Here is a 23,849-nt window from a genome sequence, read left to right as displayed (position 1 = left end):
TGTATTTATTCAACTTTTCCTTTAAACATATTTAAATTCCTTCATTAAAGCAAATAAAAGGATTGCAGGGGAAATTAAAGTAGCAAAAACACTCTTATATGCATCAATGCTGGTTGTTAAAAGTGTCTGTACTATAAAGTTTAACAATGAAGTTGTTCTACATACAAGTGTTTCCTCTTCTCCATCACCTTGGAAGAACTGAAAAGTGAAACCAGTGCACAGTGTGTTTTCATTTTGAGGAAAGTTAACTGTAAAACATTTGGTTGCCTAAAAATGTGTTTTGGTCTTAATTAAATGCATCCTCTCTCATGTCACCTCTGGTTGCAAAACAACCTGTCAAAACCTCCAAAGAGCACAAACCATTGGGGGAAGTCACGGTGACTGCGTCCCCTTCTTATGAACAGTCTATAGAAGCACAAATGTCTACTCTACGCCAACAGTCCTGTATTTTAACACATTAACACTTTGAGAAGGAACACCAGCTCAGTGACAGTTAGAGCATCTAAAAAGCAGCTCATCTTCAAAGACTGAATTTGAACGACATCATCACCTGACCTTGCAAATGAGCCAAACACTGTTTCAGTCCACAGAGTGAGTGAGCAGGGAAGGGGACACCCACGCCTCCTAATGCCACACTGTGGGGACCAACTAGGGCGTAGAAGGAACCAGCTAAACCTCGCTCTTTCTCATCTCAATCCTTCCTTTCTTTACTTCTTCTTCTTTCGTGTCTGGCTACTCTTGTCCTCTTCTGCTCTTTTCCTCGCAGTTAATACCTTATGCTGCCTTTGTGTTCCCTTTGTTTCCCCTCCCTCCCTCCCTGCTCTCTCTCTTCCTCACTATCTCTTCCTCTCTGTGTCAAAGTCATTGAGGTGTAAATTCGCATTAGTGGGTAGCATTCCTTCCAGACAGGAGCTCCCATAATGACTGGCTATATAGGTCAGAGTAAACTGTGTTTCAGCACATGTGTGTTGTGTGACTGGATGCTGGAACACTACTGCAATCTGTCACATGTGTGCTGACAGCCAGGGGACCCGCCGCGACATAGAAATGTACTTCGTCATAGAGTTACGAGCATGTGGGCAGGTGTGTGTGTGTGTGAGAGCGAGAGAAGCGTGAACACAATATTTCTCATCTCACAGCTATCTCACACATGCAGAGATTCAAACACGCACAAACCCACAAACACATTTATATTTCAGAAGTGCACTCACTATTGCAGCTCATATCAAAAACAAATATATTACATGTGAGTTTTCCTCACTCGTGGTGGCAGGTGCTTAAAACCTCTGGTGTCAGTAATAAAGAGCTGTAGGGATGTATTTTTGGAGGCAAATCCAGGAAGTTAGCATCGCACCGGTTCCCTCAACAAAAAGGGACAATGAGACTTTAATGGCATGGAGTGATGATATGTAGTTGTTTCATTTAGACACTTGATAGTGTTTACTTCAAAATTCACAAGTGGGATATTTACGGATGTATTTTAGGTCGTAGAACAAAACATTTGAATCTTTTCAGATAAAAACTAATTACATGGACACGAGGCAACCGGAAGGGTCCAGGTCTGAGGACTCCTGCAGCACTCTGGGAGTACTTAAGTCTCTGGAAACTATGGCTGGATCCAAACAATCAAAAAGCATTTTCTTCCCTAATCACTGACCTCTAACAGACAACCATACCATTTGGTAACTGTATTCAAATTCAGAGACGGACCAAAGGCCAATAACAAAACTTAATAGAAAAATCTCTCCTGGTCCTTCTGTCACACACAATTTGAGGAGCACTTCCCCTCGATGATCTCTGAAAATGTCACCACAGTCAGACAATTTTTAAGGTCAAACTCCACTCGGGAGTGTTTTTGAGTGTGTGCTGCTCAAGTGTGGGTATGACTGGGTTTTTGTGTGTTTCGACAGAATGCATGTGCAGAGTTATCTATGCAGAACTAGTGTGTGCATGCGATGCTGCCATACGTGTGACATCATGTGTGTCACACAGTGTGTGTGTGTGTGTGTGTGTATGTGTGTGTGTGTGTGTGTGTGTGTGTGTGCGTGCGTGCATGTGACTTAGCATAACATGTGTGACATTCAATGTGGGCTTTGGTTTACAGTGCCATGGAAACAGAAGCCTCTCCCACCCCCTGCTGTGTCATCGCTGGCTGACGCATTAGTGTCAGTCTGACTGTGAGCGGTCCCAGCATGTTCACCCCAAGTCTGTTGGGCAGAATTAACCTCCCAGTCTGTCAAAGAGGGTTTTCAGAGCGAATCAATAACCCAGCCCACCATTAGACAGAAACAACTAACTAATAATAGCTAGACAGTCGGGACAACCAAATGAGTACATTAAGTATAAACTGCATCAGATCTTTCCTGGCACTCGACTGGGTGAAATAAAGTGAGACAGATAAAAAGATGAACAGCAGTGAATTATGGATACTTAGCTGGATTTCCAGCTGCCAGGAATCACAGGCAGAACTTTTGTTTTACAACTCACTGGGGAACGGCACTTTCCTCTTTGGGATGGTTTATTTATGTGATTGCTTGCTCCAACAGCTTGGTTGGTGTGTTAAATCAATCATAACAATGCAAAAAATAGAAGAGTATTAACATATGAATGTGTGTGTGTGTGTGTGTGTGTGTGTGTGTGTGTTAGTGTGTGTGTGTGTGTGTGTGTGTGTGTGTGTGTGTGTGTATATATATATATCAATAGTCAATAGTGTCACGAGTGCTGAATTGCATCATAAGCATTTGGTAATGCAAAATCTTACAAAATGTTTGCTTGGTATTTTTTTTACTTTTCATCAGATATTTTTCTAGTTGGAATAACAGTTAAAAAAATATTGTTTGGGAAACAGAGGTGTAGACCTAAATCACATGACTTGAGTCAGCCTCGAGTCACAAATTTGACTTTTTTTTGTGCTTGTTTTAACAAATAAATACACCTTTTCAAAGGGCATTCATGATTTGTGTGAATTAAATTAATTGTTATTTTGTTTTTTTTTCTTGGTGGTCTGACTCAAAACAAAGTGAGGTTGACAATGGTACTGAAACACGCCTCATATTGAAAACTGTATTGAGCTATTCCCAATGACACTCAACCATCCAGTCAGTCAACTAGGATTCATCCTGTCTGAACCTCTTCATGAGTGAGGACATGATCACTCTCAGTCTAACTGATACACAGTCGCCACACTTTTCAATGGATATTTCTAGTTTCCCCCTCTTAGTCAATAAGTCATTAATCTGTCGATTTGGCCTTTGATGTACATAGTCGATAGGGCATTTTTATTCCTTTTCATGCTGAATGACTGATTCCCCTTAAACATATGAGCACATCTCTGGTAGACACAATATTTAAAGCTGTGCTTAAGTCTTTGTAGAGAAATACAGTTTTACAGATCTGTTGATGAATTTGACTGATGGATTAGACAGCACAAGTCTACGAAGAATGTCTTTGGTTAAAGACAGCCCTCGTTGCTAGTCAACAATGACAAAAACAAGCAAGTATCTAGGTATCAGTCTTTGTAAATTGGATTAAACTTGCAGAGGAGAAAACCCCCTGGGACACACTGAGACCCCAGCTTGTATGGTCGGGTTAAGTTTGGACTTGCCAGCGGACACACCAGACGTCCGTCACACTGGTATGCTTATGTCTTGAGAGAACACGTGTCTGTGTGTGCGTGTGTGTGTGTCTGTCTGTCTGTCCCGAGGCAGTAACCTTAATCTGGAGCACAAGGGTGACACAGGCTCAGACCAGACAGTGACGGAGATGACCTCATGCATCAGGAACAAGCACGCTCACACATCTCTCCACGCTCAGCCTTACCTCAGGGGCTATGTAGTCGGGAGTGCCGCAGAAGGTGCGTGTGGTCACTCCTTCTGACATGTTCTCTTTACACATGCCAAAGTCAGCAATCTTAATGTGTCCCTCAGAGTCCAGCATCACATTGTCCAACTTCAGATCCCTGAGGAAGCACACACACGGTCTCAACATCCTTGAAGATGTTGACTGTTCTATTTGAAATTGTTTTAGCTGGTGGCTCTCAATGGCAATCCAAAATACAAATTCTTACACTATTTATTACAAACAAACTCCAGTTGCTCCTTCAAGAAAGAGCTAATAAAACACTTGATGTAGTCCCCGAAACTGTTGCTGCATAAACTTGTTATTACCCACCTGTAGATGACTCCTTTAAGGTGCAGGAAGAAGAGGCCAGCAGCGATCTCTGCTGCATAGAACCTGCAAAATAAACCACAGACTTCACAAACTTATTTTGGGGCATTCCGGAAATAATTACATCAGACATGTCAGGATTTTTACAACTTGGCCATATTACTGTGGTAGCTACCTGCTGCAGAAACCACACTGCATGCAATTTCACTGTTTACCTTGCACAAAGAGGTTTTAGAAGACTAAAATAATAATTATATCAAACTAAAAGAAACATTGGCGGCCCATTTGAAAGTGGAAAATGATTCACTACACAGTGCTTTTAGTTTGACGTGTCTTACACTGCTTGAGGTTCCTTGAACTTGCCCACTTGTTGGATATGGTACATGAGGTCTCCCCCAGTCACATACTCCATGACAAAGTACAGACGGTCCTGTGGTCAAAGAGACAGAGGGAATCGAAGGGAGGGATTAGAGAGAGAAAAACACACGTCATTATTCTGCACCAAAAAAAACCCCTCAGTAAACGGTTCAGTAAACGCTGTGAAACTACACAACATTTCTATTCACCGCCAGTGCTCTGAACAGAAACATACAGCTGAGTGTTGCAGCCTCTCCTAACTTTGCTGTCTGAGTCACTCTATCGTTGCTGCTACACATTCCATGACAAGGTGACCTAGAAAGGCTACAACAAAGAGCTTCATGGAAAAAGAAAACACTCAACACAGACATCTGTCAGGGGAGATTCTCTTTGTCTGGTAGTGCTGCTCCCTCACTGCCCATGACAAGTTTGGCCTTGACGGTCCCTCATGAGCGAAACACAAATCAAACACCTCACACAGCATCAGACCCGTACTGGCAGCAAAGCTGACCTTTCGTCTTTGCTGGTCTGACCTTGGATTTGTGAGAGCTCTGACCTTCACACCACAGCGATGACCTGAGCCAAAACGCAAACTGCACCTTCTCTCAATCTTTCCTGTAGTCTCGAGAGAGGCGCTGTTTGCACAATAGATGCCTCGGCCTGGATTCAATTCTAATGGAGGCTGACAACACGCAAACAAATGAACAATACAACTTGTGTATTTCACCTAATTATGCTAAAATGTCAACTAGTGTTCAAGACTTTCTCATTTGGGATGCTCAAATGATCTCTTTGTAGTGGTTAATGATGACGCTCATCTAATTTCATGAGCTAATTTAATGGCGGCATGCTGTGTTACATTTAGGGATACATTATTTTGGTGTTCCATGTACTTGGTCTCATCTTTCATTTATCTTTTGTTTTTAACTACAGTATCTTAATGTGGAAGCACTACAAATATCATTTTGTAGTAAGTTTGTCTTCATGTTTTTGTACGTGAGCGAATGAACTGTGAATTGTGTGTGTGTTCATGAATATGCCATGAGTGATGCCAAGCTGAGTCTCTTCCTGAGTCTGCCTGCTGGTGCTACAGCTCTAATCAGCTGCTATAGTTCAGCTTGGCCTCTGTGAGAAATCAAACCGCTAATAGACCCACAGGCGTTCTGATAAGGAAAAAACGTTGATTTCTTTCACAGTGGGGCATGAAAAATTCCCATGGCTACTATTTGTATATCTTTAATGGGTTAAAACAATTATGCCAGACTTCTATATTTACTGATTCACGGTAACAGACTTTGCCTTTCAACTTCATTTGTCTTGCAAGCACCAGACTTCCTCCAAACGTCTTGTTGCTGTCCCATTTGTGTTTGTGTTCAAAAACCCTGGAGAGGTTGATGACTTTCCAATAGATAATAGAGACTTTCCTAATAAATAATCATTCGTCTTCATCTGTGCCAAAGTTCGCGATAGGGCTACACGTTGAGGATATAAACATTATGCAACTATTATCAAATTATTGTTGTTGTTATTGTTGTTGGCCGAGCCTTTAAACAACACAGAACGACTGGTTACATTGAGCAGTCCATTACATTTAAAAATTCAAAACTTAAACCCAATACTTATTTCATTGTATTTATTTTTTATTGTGGTTTCTGTGTAATTTAGTTGTTCTCCTTGTCTGTTCATATAAGAACAATAAAGGTGTGTGTGTGTGTGAGAGGGAGTGTGTGTAATAAACATTACATAAGTGCATGTGTCTTTACTCATACAGTATGCATGAGCAGTATACTGTGTTGTGTTGTCTGGTTTTGCCATGACTCAAATTCAATACATATGTGCAGACATGCTTTTGTACACACAAACACAAACCACAGCCTTCTAATTAGAGTCTGTTTGTTTACGCATCTCTTTTTTTTTTTTACATTGCACTTGTCATATACGCCCTCTACTGCTCTCTACAACTCTTTATGACTAAGCCGTTTAGCTAAAAGCTCCTTTGTGAATTAATCGGACCTGAGCTGACCTGGAGTGCCTTATGCTGATACGTGTCCACGAGCATTTCACCTACCACAGTCTGGAAGCACGAGTGCAGGTATGTGAGGAAGGGCGGCTTGTCCTGTTGGGCAAGGACTCTCTTCTCCACCATGGTACATTCCACATCATCGTCCTGGATCACCACGTCTTTCTTCAGGATCTTTATTGCGTATAGCTCTTCGGTGGACTTCATCTCTGCCAGCATGACCTTCAGAGTGACAGCAGGAAAAGATCACAGCTATGTTTAACCAACTGTTTCTTGCTCCTTTGGCTCATGTCGTTTAGCATTGTGTCTGTTACCAGTGACACTCAAGAGACAATTACGTTTATTTTTGTGCTGATCCCAGCTGCCTTACCTTGCCGAAGCTCCCTTTCCCGAGCACAGCCAGGAAGGAGAAGTCGCTGAGTTTGACCTCGTTCAGGCTGAGGAAGGGCACCTGGTTGGAGTGGCTGCCGTCCGGCTCGGTGATCACCTTCTGACCTGGGCCGAGCTTGGCTTTCTGTACTCGGAAGAAAGGGTGGGGTGTAAGAGATACACATCTTAAAAATGCACTTTGAAAAACACACAACAAAAAGCTTCACTGTGTTCATCAGACAAGATGCCAAGTTCCTGAATTCCTAAAATGGGGACTTTGTTTTAAAAGTTATTGCATGTAATAAATTTAAAAGATACTGAATCAATGATAATCCTGAACTTCTTTGTGGTGGTTCTCCAAGTGAGAATTATTTTTTTTTGTTCACACACTCACACTCATTTGCTCACTCACAGCCCCAAAACACTGACTAGTAAGCAGAATTCAAAATGAATGAAGTGAAATGAGACTTTGGTGTCATTGTGGAGCATATACACTCACACAAATGTCGCCATACCAACAGATACAATATGTATAAAAGTATAATTAGGTGTATACTGAATTGTGGCAAATGAGAGGACACATTGACGTTTAGTCAAATTTCTGCTCTTACTGTTCCAGAAGGTAAAACCACCAAAACCTTTTTTTGCAATTTATATGAATGACTTGGAATATCTTGTGTTAAAACATCAATACAACAGTATACGTATGTTGAAGGGACATGTTTATCTTGTAATTACATATTACTGGTCACATGACATCTATTGCTTCTGTCCATCCGGGGAGAGGGATCTTCCTCTGTTGCTCTCCCTCAGGTTTCTTCCCTTCTTTCCCTGTAAAAGGTTTTTTTACTATCTTTATTTGGGGAGTTTTTTTTTCTGATCCGATGTGAGGTCCTGGGACAGAGGCGTTATGTGTACAAATTTAAAGCCCTTCGAGGCAAATATTGTATTTGTGATTTTGGGCGATACAGAATAAACTGAATTGAATTGAATATAATTGTGTGGTAAAGACTAAGAAAAAAGAGATTTCAATTGTTTACATCAAGCATCACAACTGCATTGATGATGTCTTTCCTTTGAAAGTTGTATGGCTGCAAGAGTAACAAAGTTGAGGATGTCAGTGTGACTTTGCTGTGTGCATCCACGATAGTCTCTCATGTCGCAAAAAGAGTCTCTCCTATGCACTTCCTTCATGCCAAAGTCATGCATAACCTCCCAGAACAGCAAGATGCTCCGACAAGAAAAGTGCATGAAAAAAACATAACTTCATGGCAGACTGAATGCTAAACAACAATGCAATAGGATTAACCTTCCTGCATAAGAACACAACTAAGATTGCCATGTCCAGTATTCACACTCAGCCAGGGCCAAACACAGATCCAAACTCATGCTGATCCGTCGACACCATATAGAATCTACACCCACATGCTACAGGGAGCTTGGCTTATGCAAGAACTCCAACAAATTGTCTTTAAGTTGAGAAATGTCCTGGCTACAGAAGATCCTGCTCTAAATTGAAGCGAGGTAACAAGGAAGTCACACCCTTTTTAAGCACTGTCCTCTCACCTCACTTAAAAGTAAGCCAATGAAGGTCCCTTTAGCATTCACTACACTACACATTGACAAAAACCTGTGACTTTACTCCAAATCAAAAAGACCTTTCAGGGTTGCATCACAAAGTCCAGGATTCATCATGAGCCCGATTCAGACTCCTCCACACATTTCTGAATAAATAGACATTTAACATGAGCCGCTTTAGTTGGGTTAATGGCATCTACCGTAGTCTGCTCTTAAATCTAGGAGCGCGGCAGAGGAATGCAAAGCAAAGGAGAGATCACAGCACACCTGTAAGCTTTAGCCAATAAGAATAGGCTGGCTGAGCCAGGCGAGCAGCAGCCTTACTTCCTCCCCCTCAGACACACCTGCTCAGAGCCTTCCACAACCGCTTGGTCCTGAAACCACAGGGAGAAGGACCGACTCACTTAGTACACTTGAGTATAGCTGTTTTTACACGCAGATAGTTGAGGGCTGATCCACAGACGGCAGCTCAGACACACAGAAATAGTAATCATACTATAATATACATTATATAACTATAATAAGACGCTGCAGCCTTTGGAATGTTTCAGAAGAGTCAGTGATGGATTAAATCTCGATACGCTCAACATAACTCAGTGTTAGTGGATCAGAGTCTACATTACATCAATTTCTTTTCTTGGTCAATATAATTATAGAAGTTAGTGTTTCTGCTATCAGTTTCCTTCATTGGTCTTGGCGGGACCCTGTTTCAGGTTTTTAGTATAACAACAATTCCTAGCCTTATTTTAACTTTCATTAATGCAGAAATCTGTATCAAGTGAGAGCAGAATCTATCGATCTTTAACTGAAACTTTAGCTTCATAGTTGAAACTGAGAATTTAAAGAAAAAAATCACAGCTCAGCATTACCATAACCAAGTGAATTACCCAACCTGTACTCCACCAAGAAAATGGTATGAAGAGTACAAAGGAAAAACTCAGATTACAAATGTGAATGAGAATCAAAACAGTTTAAAGGGACAGTGTGTAGGATTTAGTGGAGAGGTTTCAGATTTGATCCAATAAATACCGCTCAAGTCACCCCAAGCGTGTCGGAGAAGTATGGTCGTAAGAACGTTAACGGCTCAGTAGAGCCAGCGATTGGTTTGTCCTTTCTGGGCTACTGTAGAAACACGGCAGTGAAAAAGAAGAAGTTCCCTAGATATAGGCAGATCATGCTTACGAATACACAACTTATTCTTCTTAGTTTCAGGTTAATGAAGATACTAATAGATCATATTGTATAACTGCCCATATATCCTCCTAAATACTGCACACTGGTCCTTTAAAGGTGGTGTGGAAATCCAATCTTTAAATAGGAAGAAAACAATTTGACGGTTGAAAAAAAAGATGTTACTTCACACGAAGGTCTAGTGAATGACAGAAAAACACAACTCTGCACATGCACGCGCACGCACGCACACAGACACACACACGCACACACACACACACACAGTTCTGATAAGAGGTCTGGTATTTTGTATATCGAGTCAATGCTGACATCTAGTGGTCTCACACAGTTTTGTTTCTTCTCTTCATTAAGCCAAACATTTTCCCAGGGGGAAATATTCCTGTTGTCTATAATTCCAGTAAATCCAAATGTGAAGTGAGAAGTAAGAAAATAAGTCAGAGCAAGCTTAAACAACTTGTAAGATAAGTGAGATTGATGAGCATATACCTGCAGCAGCAATGATGTAAGCGCACACGATGTGGACAGGCAGAGTGACCCAGGGACACGTACACAATACAAAGACAGGCGTGTGGACGAATGGAGAGCAATGGACTGTGAGCAGTACAGTGTCAGGATTTACTAACAATCCTCTGAAAAACTCTGAGGAGATAAACAAGAAGCAGGGAAGACGGAGAAGAGCTCGTATACGCCGTGACACACAATTCACCTTTTCCCAAAGCTCAATGATCCACATCAAGTGGACAGTGAAAAAGAAAAGCTGAAATTTTCACAGTTTTTCGCAGAGACCAAAAAGGAGCCGTGACTGAATATCCATTCATCTGAGCAATATGTGTTGTTCTTTTCTTAGTGTATTTTATAAACACACAAACAAATTGTTAGTAAGCTGGATCTATTTGCAGCAGCTTGGTAACCACATACAAATGATCAGACATGAGGAGAGGTGAAGGACCATGTCACCACAACAAGACAAGACAAGAGAGGAAAGAGGAGAGGAGAGGAGAGGAGAAGGGGCTACCTTTAGATTAGTTAAGTTAATTTGGCAATCCTGAGAGCAGGGGGCAGGAAGGGGAGAAAGGGAGAGAAACTCTTGCATTAAATATGACATTGTGACACAGGATGAAGAAGCATTTTTACAGTATAAGTCTCACCAAGCACACAGGAGGGAGCAGGAGGCTGAGGGGAGAAGGGAGAGAACCACAGAGGGGTTTATGAAGAGGAAGGAGGCTCGAAGCCATAGGAGTCCAACAAGGATACAAAGAGGTCAAGTGGATGAAACATTTTACAACCAGAAACTTGGATTTATGTTTTAAAAAAATGTCATATGATGCTTGATAGATAACAGTGTTATTACACATCTTGACATATATTAAATGATATAATTTACGACATGTCTGTCGGCAATGATGGAAAATAGAATTGCAATATCTTTCATGAAAAGAAAGAAGAAGAAAACAAAATGTTCCATGAAATATGTTTTATCAAAATTGACTGATGCATAAAGCTGAAAGAAAATGAAGAAAAAAAAAGAAGAAAAAGTATCAAAAAAACATTGTTGTAATGTAAAGGAAATTTAGGAAGCCTTTACAGAAATTGTACACGGTAACATTTTAAGGACTATGGGTTTTTCTGTGTACTTTTGTGTTAATATGTATACATACTGTAACTTAAATTCATAGAAGTTGACCATAGTTGCAAGCAAGTACAAGTATGTGTGTGTGTGAGCAGGGTGAAAGCAGCTGCACCTCACACACAAAGCACCCATGATACCTCCCACAACATACGGGTGAATATTAGGTTCTAGTGGACTTGTTCATATGACAACCAAATGCAGAGACATTAATCAACGCTCCTATTCGTAACTTCCTTTCTCTGTACTCTTACATATGAAGATCCAACATGGCAGCAGTCACCGCTGGCTTCATTTGTCATTAAGCTGGTAACAAAATCCATTGTCATAAATGTCAGCTCCTGCTTGGCAAACTAACTCCTCAGGACCTTTACCACCAAAATAATATTCATCCAACAAAGGTTGTGGGTTTCAATCCCATCCATGACCTTTGTGATATTCTGCTCTTGCCTTCTTTCTCCTTTTGCCCACAACACTCCACTGTGCGCAGCAGAAATGTCATGAAAAATAAGGGTAAAAAGCCTCTTCCAGAGACCTCGTCTCCCACCGAGAGGCAAACAATCAGAGGAGCACAGAGAGAGCTGCCTCACTCTCAGCAGGCCGGACACAGCGATGCAGAGCCTTGAACGAAGGAAAGAGCTACAGTGTCTCATCAGTGGCCTCCGCTGGAGGACAGCTGTGTGTGTGTGTGTGTGTGTGTGTGTGTGTGTGTGTGTGTGTGTGTGTGTGTGTGTGTGTGTGTGTGTGTATGCGTTTGAGAGGAAGAAGTGTCTGATTTGCTTGTGATTTTACACACTCCAATACTGTTCACACAGCTCACTTTTTATTTCATTTTTGGAAAGGTGTTGCGATGATGATCATCACTGAACTTCATGCACAATTGACTGAGAAAATAGTTTTATAGAAGTCATGTTGGATCATCATTGAGCAGTTTCTAATTCAGGTGGAAAACGTTATATGAAGAATTGAACATCGACTCTGATACAGAAAAAATATTACGTTACGTCACTAAACAACTTCAATCTGAGTTTCTTAAAAGTGTTCAAAATAGAGAATATTTCTCTCTCTCTCTGTCTCTCTCTTTCTCTCTAAAAGCATGACACAAATGTTTTCATTTAACTGCTTGTAATAGAATTGTTTTTATTAATTAATAATTAAATTACTGCATTTGAAACAACAGCCGGGGCAATTAACTGACTCGTGATACAAAACTCTTGAGATACTATTTCAAAACTCTTCCAGCATCAAATAACCAAGTCTCTGTCACAGAAAATGTCTCCTTAGATTAAAAGACAGCTGTCGCTGCTAAAAAGAAAAAGACATATCAAAGGCTGCTGGTGGCTGCTTTGATTCAACCCCACACATGAATGTCTCTGATGGAGGAACAAAACGCTAACAATTGGTGACAAACACACAACTGAGGAGGTCTTTGAAAGCTGCAGCTGTCAAAATGCCTTTTATAATCCAACAGATGAGGAGATGTGCCCATTTGGTATAATTTCAAGTTATATTACACATGCTTGTTTCATAGTTTAGAATAGCTGGACCAGCCACGTACACACTCATACTCACCGCCTTGCAGTGTATTAAGGACACGGTTATCTGGATGAGATTAACAAGGTTAGACTGACTCAAGGAAAGGCGACAGATGGCCTTAGCCACACAGCCAGGAACGGCCGTGTCAAATGCAGAATTACCACCTCATCTACAGCAACGAGCCAGGTGGGCTGATGTACCTGGTGATGAGCCGTTTTGATGTCGTAAAGACTCGAGACAAGACGTTCCGATTGTAATTCAAGTGAACAAATGGGCAAACAGATAGGCGACTATTTCAGCGCAATCATCACCTCAAATTTCTCCCTGAGTTCCTCATTTCCGTCATCCTCCTCTGAGATGGGAACATTGTAGTACTCCCCTTCCTCCTGGCACAATAACTTATACCTGAGAGAGAGAGAGAGAGAGAGAGAGAGAGAGAGAGAGAGAGAGAGAGAGAGAGAGATAAGAAGAGAGAGAAGATGGGAGACACATACAGGGAAACATTGTGAGTTAAAAACCTCTCTACTCTCCTTCCACGGAGGTTGACCTGCTGGGCCTGAATATAGCTTACGGTAAAACAGCCGCCTCTTTACCTCTGGGCGGGGAAACTCAAATGTTTGGTGGAATAAAAGCAACCGTTATTATTTAACAATAATTCTTTTTAAAAATTGTGAACTAATCAATTTTTTATAAAGCCTTTAAATGTTTCATAACATATTTCATAGCAGAGCAGTGTGGGTGAGTTTCATAGCTGCTGGACTTCAGATGAAAAGTTCCACACGGTAGTAATTTACACCCAGACGTGAGGGTCAAGAGCAATATGCAGGCGAGCGTTACCAGCCACAGATTGGAGCCTTCATGAGCTCTGATACGCCGAAGGAGAGGGCCCCCATGAAGTCATTCCTGGAGGTGCGGTCCCAGTCCCACACCTCCACCGAGAGCCTGCGGTCCTTGTCAGTGGACTTCAGCTTGCTATGCAACACAGAGACGGCACACAGGACCGTTTTATCACGTTATGTGTCAAAATTACATTTTAAACTGAACTGTACATGGTCCCTTTTAAATGAAGAGAATACAAAATACAAATACAAAATGTAATATGTGATATGATTCTAAAACACTGCAGTTATTTTGGAAAATTATAATTATTATTTTGATTGTGTTAGCGCTAGTAGGGTGATTAGCTATTTAAAATGATTTTTTATAAATACGTGGAAAATGAAAATGTATTTGTAATTATTACGTGCACTCACACTGACAATGTTGTAACGTTGGTAGTTTCAACACAGTGAAGTGCAAACTATTTGGTACATTTGAATTGGAATAGGATTTTTTGCCAAGAATGACTTTCACTTAAAGGAGTTTGTCATTGTGTTTCGTGCATTATATAAAAATCTGTGTGTGTATGTATTATATATTTATTTTTCCTTTCTACCAGTATATGCAGTGGTAGATGTATACTTATCCTATTAGTATCAACATTAAAATATGTATCAGAATAAATCCTGCTGACATTCACAGTAATCTTTGTGTCACATTGTAATGTATCTTAAAGTGGACAGTAGCATGCGGGTGGACAGAGGGGACAGCTGGTAATGTACTCACAAGTTAAAGGTCTCGTTCCATCTGGGGTTGAGGTTGGAGCGAATGGTTTTGGTCTTCTGCTTGGTCTCGTTTTTGGGGTCTGGTATGAGCTTGAGCTTGACATACGGATCAGAGAGGCCATTGGGATCCATGGGGATCAGGTTTTTGCCTTCAGTCACTGATGGGGACACAAAGAATAGAAATAGAGTATTAATTTGTCTACATAGTTAAGTTTAAGTGACTCTGTAAAGCCATGATTTCATTATTTTCCCATACTCGGCACACCTCAAACACATAATGACCTGATTGTTAGCAAACTGATACCTGCTGGATTAAATTAGCCTCCTTTGAACTCAATGAACATGTTGTCTTCATTCAAGCTGGGTGCGTTGTTCACAATACAAAGCGTGTTGGCCAGGAAAAACGGATGTTTTTTTTAAAGCAACAGGTGAACATCAGTAGAATAAATCGCAGGCGTTTGAGATCAAACGACGAGTCACCGCCTTTGAGGCTTGCTTATAGGGAGCGAACGGAGGAAGTGTTATGGGAGCAGTGATTCCAAATTGCCGGCTGGGACGTACTTAAGTAGGCGAGGCGCCCCTTCTTGTTATCCTGTGTTTAGCTGTTCAGTAAACCATGGCACACCAGGGACATTAGCGCTCCATTAGCCCTGAGCTACAGTACAGTGTGCACACAAACACACACGCCTCCATCTCCACACTGACACCTACAGCCATACTGCGTCCCTCTCCACACAACGCATTCCCCGGAGGGACGGTGCGATTGCCCGCCTTGCATCGCTAAACACCGGGAGCCTCTCCGTGCGTCGCTGTCAGTCAGTCCGCATTGGGTGCCTGAGCAGCGAAGACGGTAAATGACCTTTGACCTGGAGAGGAAGACACTAAGCCAGTGTGTAAAGACTGCATGAGAGAAGGGCTAAAGCCACTGTGTGAGCTGGGATCCTCTGAATGTGGTACGGTATTGATGGGATTAGGAGGGATAAATGAACAAAGTCAATGAGGGATTGTCACCACTGAGTTAACTCAGCAAGTGTTGCAAAGGCCAAAGAAAACAACGGCACAGTATGATAGATTTCCTCATAGGATGCAACAACATGTATACAGTAGAGTATACTATTTATTCTATGGTGCTATTTTTTAATAAGCCAAGAGCAAATACTTTCCCAATGTTTGCGTTTATTCCTAGACCTTGTGGTGGGGGGATTCGGGGTTGAGCGATGGTAGCGAGGAGTGAGGTTTGATGTAAGCTGCAGTAAAGTGTGTACACACACACACACACACACACACACACACACACACACACACACACACATACACACACGCATACACACACTGAGAGAAAGAAGAGAGACGGACAGACAGCAGCTCACAGCTGCAACTCGAGGTGTGGGATGGTATCGAGCGAACCCGAGCTGGCAACCCCCAGAAATCCAATAGAAAAGTAAAAAACCTGTTTGCAGGCGCCAAAGAACAACTCGCTGTATTTACTGTATTTGAGCGTGGTCTCGTATGGACTGATATTCATAGGTTGTATTTTTTTTAGGATGTTCAGATAGAAATTGAGCCCTGGCGCTCCTCCTTTAATCCTATATCTTTCCCTTTCGGCCAAAAGAGGTGAAATGGAATAGAAATGAATGATATACGTGAGCTCAATAAGGGTTTTTACATTGTATCTTTCTGATGGAATCGCGAATAGTCACTTCAGTTGAGTGCTATAAAAGTAACAACCTTGGGATAAATGTTGTTTGCTGTACGCATTTCTTTTCATAACCGGTTTGAAGTGCCTTTGAGTACCTTTTTTAACCACTATAAAAATACAATATATTATATCTTATATATATATATATATATATATATATATATATATATATATATATATATATATATATATATATATATATATATATATTATTGCTGAAAACACAGCTGAGACAATCTGCACATTAATTGTTGTGAAACAGGTTACATTTAGGTGCAAATCAATGTAACATGCAATTTACGAATCTTGAGCTTCCTTCTTCACCTTTTACCTCTCAGGTGGTACAAGGTCATGTTTTGAATATTTCCGACACGGCCGTCTGTATGCAAAGTCACAGCACCCAAATGACGTTCATAAAAAGCCTCCAAACAGACCAACAACGTGACATTGTTCAGTGCCTTGTGCTTGTGTGTGAGACTGGGGAGTACAATCAGTGGTCATGAGGTCATATCATTTGTCTCAATAATACATGTGTGTTATTCAAGTCAAATCATCCTGTCTAGGAAGAGGAGACTCAAAATATGAACTTGATGATACGCTGGACACTTTTGGGATGATATCTTTATATCAAAATACGTGTATGATAAAACATAATATTAAAATAGAGCTCAGATGAAGAAACATATTTTTAAAAAGTGTTTAAGATAAAGCATGTATTGACTCCAGGCAGGAGATGATGACTGCAAACTGTACTTCCAGTGATGACCAGAAGGGGGCAAACTAGACTGTCTGGTTTAGCTTTGCTGGCACCGAGAGTTTCCTCCCATATAACTGTGTGGCCCATAAACCAAACAAGATGTGTGTGTAGCCTTAATGTCTTTCAGAAGTACTGCAAAGACATACACTAAGATTAATATCCACTGTATATGTGTTATTGACAATTCCCGGGAAAGTTTAAATGAAAAGAATATTTTGTAGTTGATGTCTTAAAGCGCAAAGTGCATAATGATTCCATTCATCTGTGGAGATGAGTTTAGAAACACATGCATAAGCAAAAACACACACACACACAGACAAACACAAAGGACAAAGGAAGCGGGAGGGAGATGGGCGGTGACATGGTTGCCTGGATACCAAGTCTCCACAACTAGCTTGGCTCACATTTAAACAGCAGTGCAAGTTCAAAATGTCAAAGCATGGGACCATGCTTTGACATATGATTTCACTGAGGGACGACTAAAAACCAGCTCCCAGTGAGGTTTGTACTGCAAACTGTTTAAAGTTGTCCTCCTTTATGTTGAGAAAACAAACGGTTACACGTGAGATAAGAGCTCATTTGTTGCTCCGACCTGAGATTTAAATTGTTGATTTTCACGGTCAAACTGGTGCAAAGCTCGAATTAGTTGCACAGCATCTAGGAGGTATTGTGATGCAGATGGAAATCTCATGGTTTTTCTTTTGAAAAAGAATGGACAATGAAAGAAAAACAAAGAAGAAAGAAAGGCCAAACTAGATGGGAAAAATACAAGTGAAGCGATGAGAGGCAGAGGGACGTATTAAAATGGCAGTGCGCTGAGAAGAGGGAGTCGAGGCAGCGCAGAGACGACAGACTGGGAATAGCAATGGCATGACTTCTGGGAGTTTGGCACCAGAAATCCCGCGACAACAAAGTTCAGTTGTTCTTTGAGCTCCGCAGAGACACAAAAGAAGGAGAGAGTCTGCATGTGTGTCCGACCATGATGGAGGCCAACCTTCACACTTGGATAAGGAGGATGAAACTGTGTGATATGTCATCACCAATGATACAATGATAGCAATAATCACACAGGGCTCAGAAACTATCTTACTGGCAGAGAGAGGCTTTTTTTTTTCCCCTTTCTCTTTTTGTGTGTACAATCCAAACCCGTCAATTACTAATGGTTTACTTTCTTCTTTATCTGTGTTCCCAGAAGTTATCGATGTATCTGTGCGTGATAGCATCGCGGTGTGTTTTTACAGAGGGTGCAGTAACCGAGCCCCTGTATTGCAATCATTCCTACGTTCTTCCAGGCGTTTGTACAAATAGGGAAAACACACAACCGAACACACAAGCCTTGTCTTCAGCTGACACCAGATGACTCTCCCCTAAAAAAAACCAGAGGCGTTAACGTAGTCTGTAAAGATCGGAGCTCCTTTGACAGCCCACGACTGAAAACGTCCTGTTGAGCATCAGCATACAGGAAGTGGAGTGACCGGCATACCTGCAGCATGAGCAATGGGATAATCTCAGCAAAATTGATTCCTTTCTTTAAATTGGAAACATAATGGGGGCTGAACATTACCTGTGGTGGGGTATATATATAGGTATATATCAAATATTTGACATTACATTATTTAAAATGTCATTTTTTTAAATTATAATTTCAGTACTCTTCACTAAAAGCACACAGTTGGATAACCTGGAAGCTCACTGCAGAACATTAGGAAATGACACACTAATGTACGTAAGGCCAGCTCCCTGTAGCGGAAAAATGGCTGTCAGCTATTCCATCTTAACTCTGATTCACGGGAAAAATCATTTTAAGTAGATTTTCTCTTGGCAAAAACCTGGTGGCTTTTCTGCAGGATGACTCAAAAGCGACAAAGAAATGGAAATGACTGCAAGAAAAGGTTGAAGAGTGGAAGAAGTGGCAATAAACCCGCAGCGTTCAGAGCACCGGGCGGAGATTATCAATTGACTACCTCGGGCTGCATCCAAACCTCAGACAGAACCTTGATCCAAGCCCAACTCTGGCCTCAAGAGAGTCCTCCTTGGATTCAGGGAGCCGACAGTAAGATACACGATATCATTTGTTTTTGAATGACGGGTTGAATGAGAAACTTACTAGTAACACAGAGGGAAAGAGAGACTGTCTCTGCAGATCTGCATGCGGCACATAAACACATTCATTGTTCAAGAATTTGAAGAACTACAGAATTTTAAAAAGTCTTTGACAGTTCACTAATTTACAGACTGTGAATATACTTTTTTAGCTCAACGGAGAGGAAGGGGTAGGATGGAGGATGCGTCGCACCATTGAGCAACGGTTAACAGCTGACACTGCCCATAGTGACACCCTAAAATAGCCTTAAAAAGAATGAGGCGATATAGTTTGAGTGAGATGACCGACAGCGATACGAGGGTTGAAGGTGGGGACAAACATATATAACTCATGTATAGTGCTGCTGTACAGGATATTGCACACAGGACATGCTGTAAGCTTGCCTCTGTGTTGTGAAACGGTTTAGGTCATCGGCAGTTCGTCCTCCCATTATGCTGTTCAACAACCCAGAGAGCAAATGTAGTGAAGTATTACGTTTCATAGATTTCTTTCTGAGAGTCTGGAGACACCAGAAGTTACCGTTACAGTTTCAGATGTTTTTCTTCCAAAGTAGCAGAACCGTTGATGTATCTTTCTGATGTTACACTTTTTAAATTTGGCCAGTTATCTACGGTGATAATTCGGAAAGCGGCAGTAAAAATAGACTCAGAAACGCCAGATAGCTTGTTGCCCCAGCTGCATCAGCCAGAAGCTCCTAACAGTGTTTTACGGTGGATTTTGTCTTTTACTGTGAAGGGCCTCTCCACCTCCAGAAAGTTCAAAAGTAAAATCGAGCTTCCCTGATCCACCCACATCTTATATCTACTTTGTGCACCAATCTGCCCTGCACACACCTACACTGCACCTAAAGCACATTGACACCTCCAGCAGCATTAGTGTAACAAACAGCAGAAAACACATTTGGACATTGAGGCGAGAGACAAAGAAGAAAAAAAAAACAATGACAAAGCTGAAATGAGACGGGGAAGACAGGGCTTGTTAAATGAGGCTTTTCTCCAGAACTGGATGAGTCACTGAGGGAACAAAAGAGAAATGTAATTATTACCACTGTCTCTCGCACACTCCCAGAAGACCTGCATACACACTCCTGCACACACACACATACACAGCTGTTCAAAAGTTGAGAATCTGCTGTTGATGTTTTTTTTGTTTTGTATATGCACGTGTTACAATTTGCTTTGTCTATTTCTGCCCTTTAAATTGTCAGTCCGGTTCAACCGTTTTTGTACAAAACCCTTCATTCACAATAACATCTGTTTGAGTAGTACTCTGCAGCTGACTGTAATGAAGCTCCTGCAGCAGGCGATCCTAAACTTTTGAACGACATACACAAGTGGATGAGGATATGTATGAATCTAAGAATATGGACCAAAATGACAGAAAAGCCTTCACCCAAGTGTATTCTACATATCAGCACAGAGTCAATGGACAATAGGGTTGCTGAAGCAAACAAACAGGAGGGTGGCTCCTCGGCACCAACGGACAGAGAGCCGCTGTGTGTCAGCTGGAATGAGAGGCGGAGGACAAGGTTAGAGGCCAGCGAATGGCCTCCAGAGACAGAACTTGTTTTGTCTCCTTCATCACCTCCCCTCCCATCTCCATTTTTCTCAAACTGACAAAAACACACTTTCTCAAAACTCGTGTTTTCTGGAAACGACACAAAAAATCTCGAAGTTTCTGTGTGCCTCATTACTTCATGGACGCCGCTCAGTGTCGGTGCCAGAGAGTCCGTCCTCTGTTGGTCTGAGTGGAGTTCATGTGTGGGTCTATGTATGGGTTTGAAAAATAGCTGCTTCCTCTGGCAAACATGTCACTTCCTGTTCATCGCTTTGGTTCTTGATTTGGTGAATTGCAAAACAGACTGAAGTCCCTTGGTTTAATCATTTTGCGCCTTTACACCTCTACTAAAAGCACCATGTTGCATTGCTGATTTTTAGGCATTTAAAGTCTATCAATTCCCTTCCAGGATAAATAAAGTAACTATTTATACATCTATATTTTTGGTTATATTCTAAATGTTTTTGGAGCTTTGCTGGGATTGAAGTCGTGTCTGACCAGGAATTTACGTCACAAAAATGTCCATTAAAAAAGTCTGCAGTCAAGGAATTTAAGGCACGTGTGTATGTGTGTGCGTATGTGCATGCTTGTGTGCTTGCTTGTGTGCTTGCTTGTGTGCTTGCTTGTGTGCGTGCTTGTGTGCGTGCTTGTGTGCGTGCTTGTGTGCGTGCTTGTGTGTGTGCTGTGTGCGTACTTAAGGTGCATTAGACAATACTAATACTGAAGAATACAACGGAGCCGACCACTTTCCAGACCAGATGTTAGTCTGGCACTCTGCTCTTGAACCTCATTTGAACCTATTGCATTTGGCATGAGGAACATAGAGCAAAAATCCTCCTGACAAGCCAAATAAAATAGGTTTTTGGTGTGATTCAGGCATATGTTTTCAGTTGACTCAAATGGCTCTAAGAAACCCTTTTAGTTTCTGACACAGGGGAGAGAAAACTAGGGATTTGTGACTATAGCTTCACTTCTGTTAAAAAAAAAATGGCATAGACAGTGATGGGCAACTTCCATGAAAGACTTAACAGACTGCCACTTCCAGGTCTGGAAAGTGAAGGCCATGCAGTGCCTTTAACTAGAATTATTTCTAAAAGGCAGCAGGGGGTAAATCCTCTGGTTGTAATAATAAATCTGATTGTATAGAAATATACGGGTACCTAAGTAGACTAAAATCAGAAGTCTTATTTGACACACTATGATGTTCATTTAGTTAATTATGGTCCTCTTTGGAGTAAAATAGACAAGGAAATTAGGGAAGGCTTTAGGGGATGGCTAACTTGTGATTGACAGGTCGATATCATGGCGTTGTCCATTTGGATGGTGTCCGTGTTTACGTCTTCAATCCTTTCACAGTGTGTTTTCATTTCATCAGAGGTAATTGCAAAGAAGAAAAACGAGACGCGACGGCCAAAATGCCAAATTTTAGTCCTCGAAACTGTCGTCCACAAACCACGATGACTATACATCCACTTTCTATTTGCAGTCTATGACAATAAATGGATCATTACTGGTTTCACATTGGAGAACATTACTTACTAAATACATTACTTATTCAACACTTTAAACACAATATATTTTGGTTTATAACAGACAGCCGACAACTGTTCTAGCCATCAACAGCCAACTTAGCCCTGATGTCGCCACACTGGTTGTGGACAAAACGAATGCACAAATGCACAGTCAGCGCATACACACCCTGACAAAAAGGATGCCAGCTATCTTTGTGGAAGGATCCATCTGAAAGTGATGCAGTTTCCTCCTCACTGCCATCCACTGCACCTCTTGCATGCTAAGCACTTCACCAACGGAACACAATTCTGCCTGGCAAGCCGTCTGCAGCAGCTAATGTAATCTATGATACAATCTGGCCTGAGTGGGCTGGTAGTGCTGGTACAGCAGTTCCAAACACACGCCTACACACACAAACACACAGACACACACAAGCTAAAGAACACATGCAAATAATAACATGCCTGTTCACATCAGGAAACGGTTACTACAGTATGTAGCATAAAGGGCCAATAGTTTGCACTACTGTGGGTGATCATCGTAGTTTCTCATCCCTAATGTACACACATTCATGTGTACGTGCATATGAACTATAGTGTGAAATATATAGGCATACATTTTCACACATATAGCATGAGTTGACAGCAGTCTGGGGCCGTGCGCGGTTCAGCAAAAATGAAAGCAATATTGGACTGGAATGTTTCTGAAGCAGATACAGCCTGCTACTGTGTGAAGAGGGTCAGTGCTAATGGATAGCCGCTATCTCCTCCTGCAGGATATTCTGAGTTCTTGAATTTGTTGGAGAGCAGAGCAGATGAGAGTGAAAGTTAAAAGTGGGAGGAAGGGAGCTACTTGCTTTTGACAGGAATCCATTTTGCAGTCTTCAGTATAAACTTCATCGTGTTCTTTCAAGTGTTTTGCTGTACTTATGAGTATGTTTTTGTTCGACTTGGATTGTACAGGACTTGTTTAATCAAGCAGACGGATGGCCTGTGAGAGATAAATGCACTTTAAGAGCTACAACCAAATAGAGGGAAAATACAGCCCAAACTCTTGGATAAATATTAGTGCATTATTTGACTCGCTGTCTTGACTTGAACTGTGTTCAAACCATTGTCACTGTTTAGGTATTTTCACAATTTTTAAAGGCTACATATCAGACCTAGTTAAGATATTGAACATTTACAACAATGAAAAAAGAAACGCATGCGCCGGAAAAGTAAACTTAATTAAACAACATGGAGGGAGTGTTGCAATACAGCCAATTAAAGGCAACTTGCTGAACGTGAGAGCCAGACATTTGGCAAGATCATGCATGGTATTAGTCATCCCTGTTCATAATCAGGGCTGGTATCTGTCTATTCCTCCATGTAAGTTTACATTTGGCCTTTTTTTGTAGTTTCTGCACCACTGCCCTGCTCACATTCACGCTGGTCCTTCTGGTGATAGTTTGATAAGTGAATAAGTCAGTGAAGCCCAGTGCCTGTCTTGTGATCCAGTTAATTGAATGATTATGTGTCATATCCTTGCTGTCACTCTTGTTCTAGCAAATGTGCTAATGCGCCATTACAGCCGGGGATTTACTGTCCAGCATGCCGCGAAAAACATAAGGCAAGGTGGGCCCCCTGTACAAAAATACACCGTCGTACCACACAGTACTTCAAAATCATAAAGATAGTTTGGCCAATGTGCATGATCTTGAATTTGTTTTATATGAAGCATTAACTATCTCTATGCTGTTTTATTCTGTTTCAATCCACCCGTGTTTATG

The 23,849-nt window shown here is 41.4% G+C and overlaps 1 protein-coding gene across 5 annotated transcripts in view; it reads right to left on the bottom strand.

Annotated features, from left to right (window-relative positions):
* Nucleotides 1-23,849, bottom strand: part of LOC137795281 (protein kinase C alpha type-like) — a 127,404-nt gene that overhangs the window by 31,906 nt on the left and 71,649 nt on the right. For 2 of the 5 annotated variants that reach the window (XM_068592660.1, XM_068592661.1), the window contains exons 6-14: nt 14,451-14,607; nt 13,683-13,817; nt 13,157-13,250; nt 10,698-10,727; nt 6,915-7,058; nt 6,593-6,766; nt 4,506-4,597; nt 4,171-4,233; nt 3,820-3,958 (exon numbers count right to left, since the gene is read on the bottom strand). In XM_068592660.1, coding sequence (XP_068448761.1) covers nt 3,820-3,958; nt 4,171-4,233; nt 4,506-4,597; nt 6,593-6,766; nt 6,915-7,058; nt 10,698-10,727; nt 13,157-13,250; nt 13,683-13,817; nt 14,451-14,607 — 1,028 coding nt within the window. Of the gene's footprint in view, nt 1-3,819; nt 3,959-4,170; nt 4,234-4,505; nt 4,598-6,592; nt 6,767-6,914; nt 7,059-8,831; nt 8,866-10,697; nt 10,728-13,156; nt 13,251-13,682; nt 13,818-14,450; nt 14,608-23,849 lie in introns of all 5 variants that reach the window. The other 3 variants (XM_068592662.1, XM_068592663.1, XM_068592664.1) reach the window with 2 other exon arrangements.

Source organism: Clinocottus analis, unplaced genomic scaffold (genome assembly GCF_023055335.1).
Source record: "Clinocottus analis isolate CAN_PGR_092001 unplaced genomic scaffold, fCliAna1.0.p SCAF_27, whole genome shotgun sequence".
NCBI classification, from domain to species: domain Eukaryota; kingdom Metazoa; phylum Chordata; class Actinopteri; order Perciformes; family Cottidae; genus Clinocottus; species Clinocottus analis.
The sequence above is the reverse complement of the archived record's forward strand: the minus strand, read 5'-3'. Positions and strand labels throughout refer to the sequence as shown.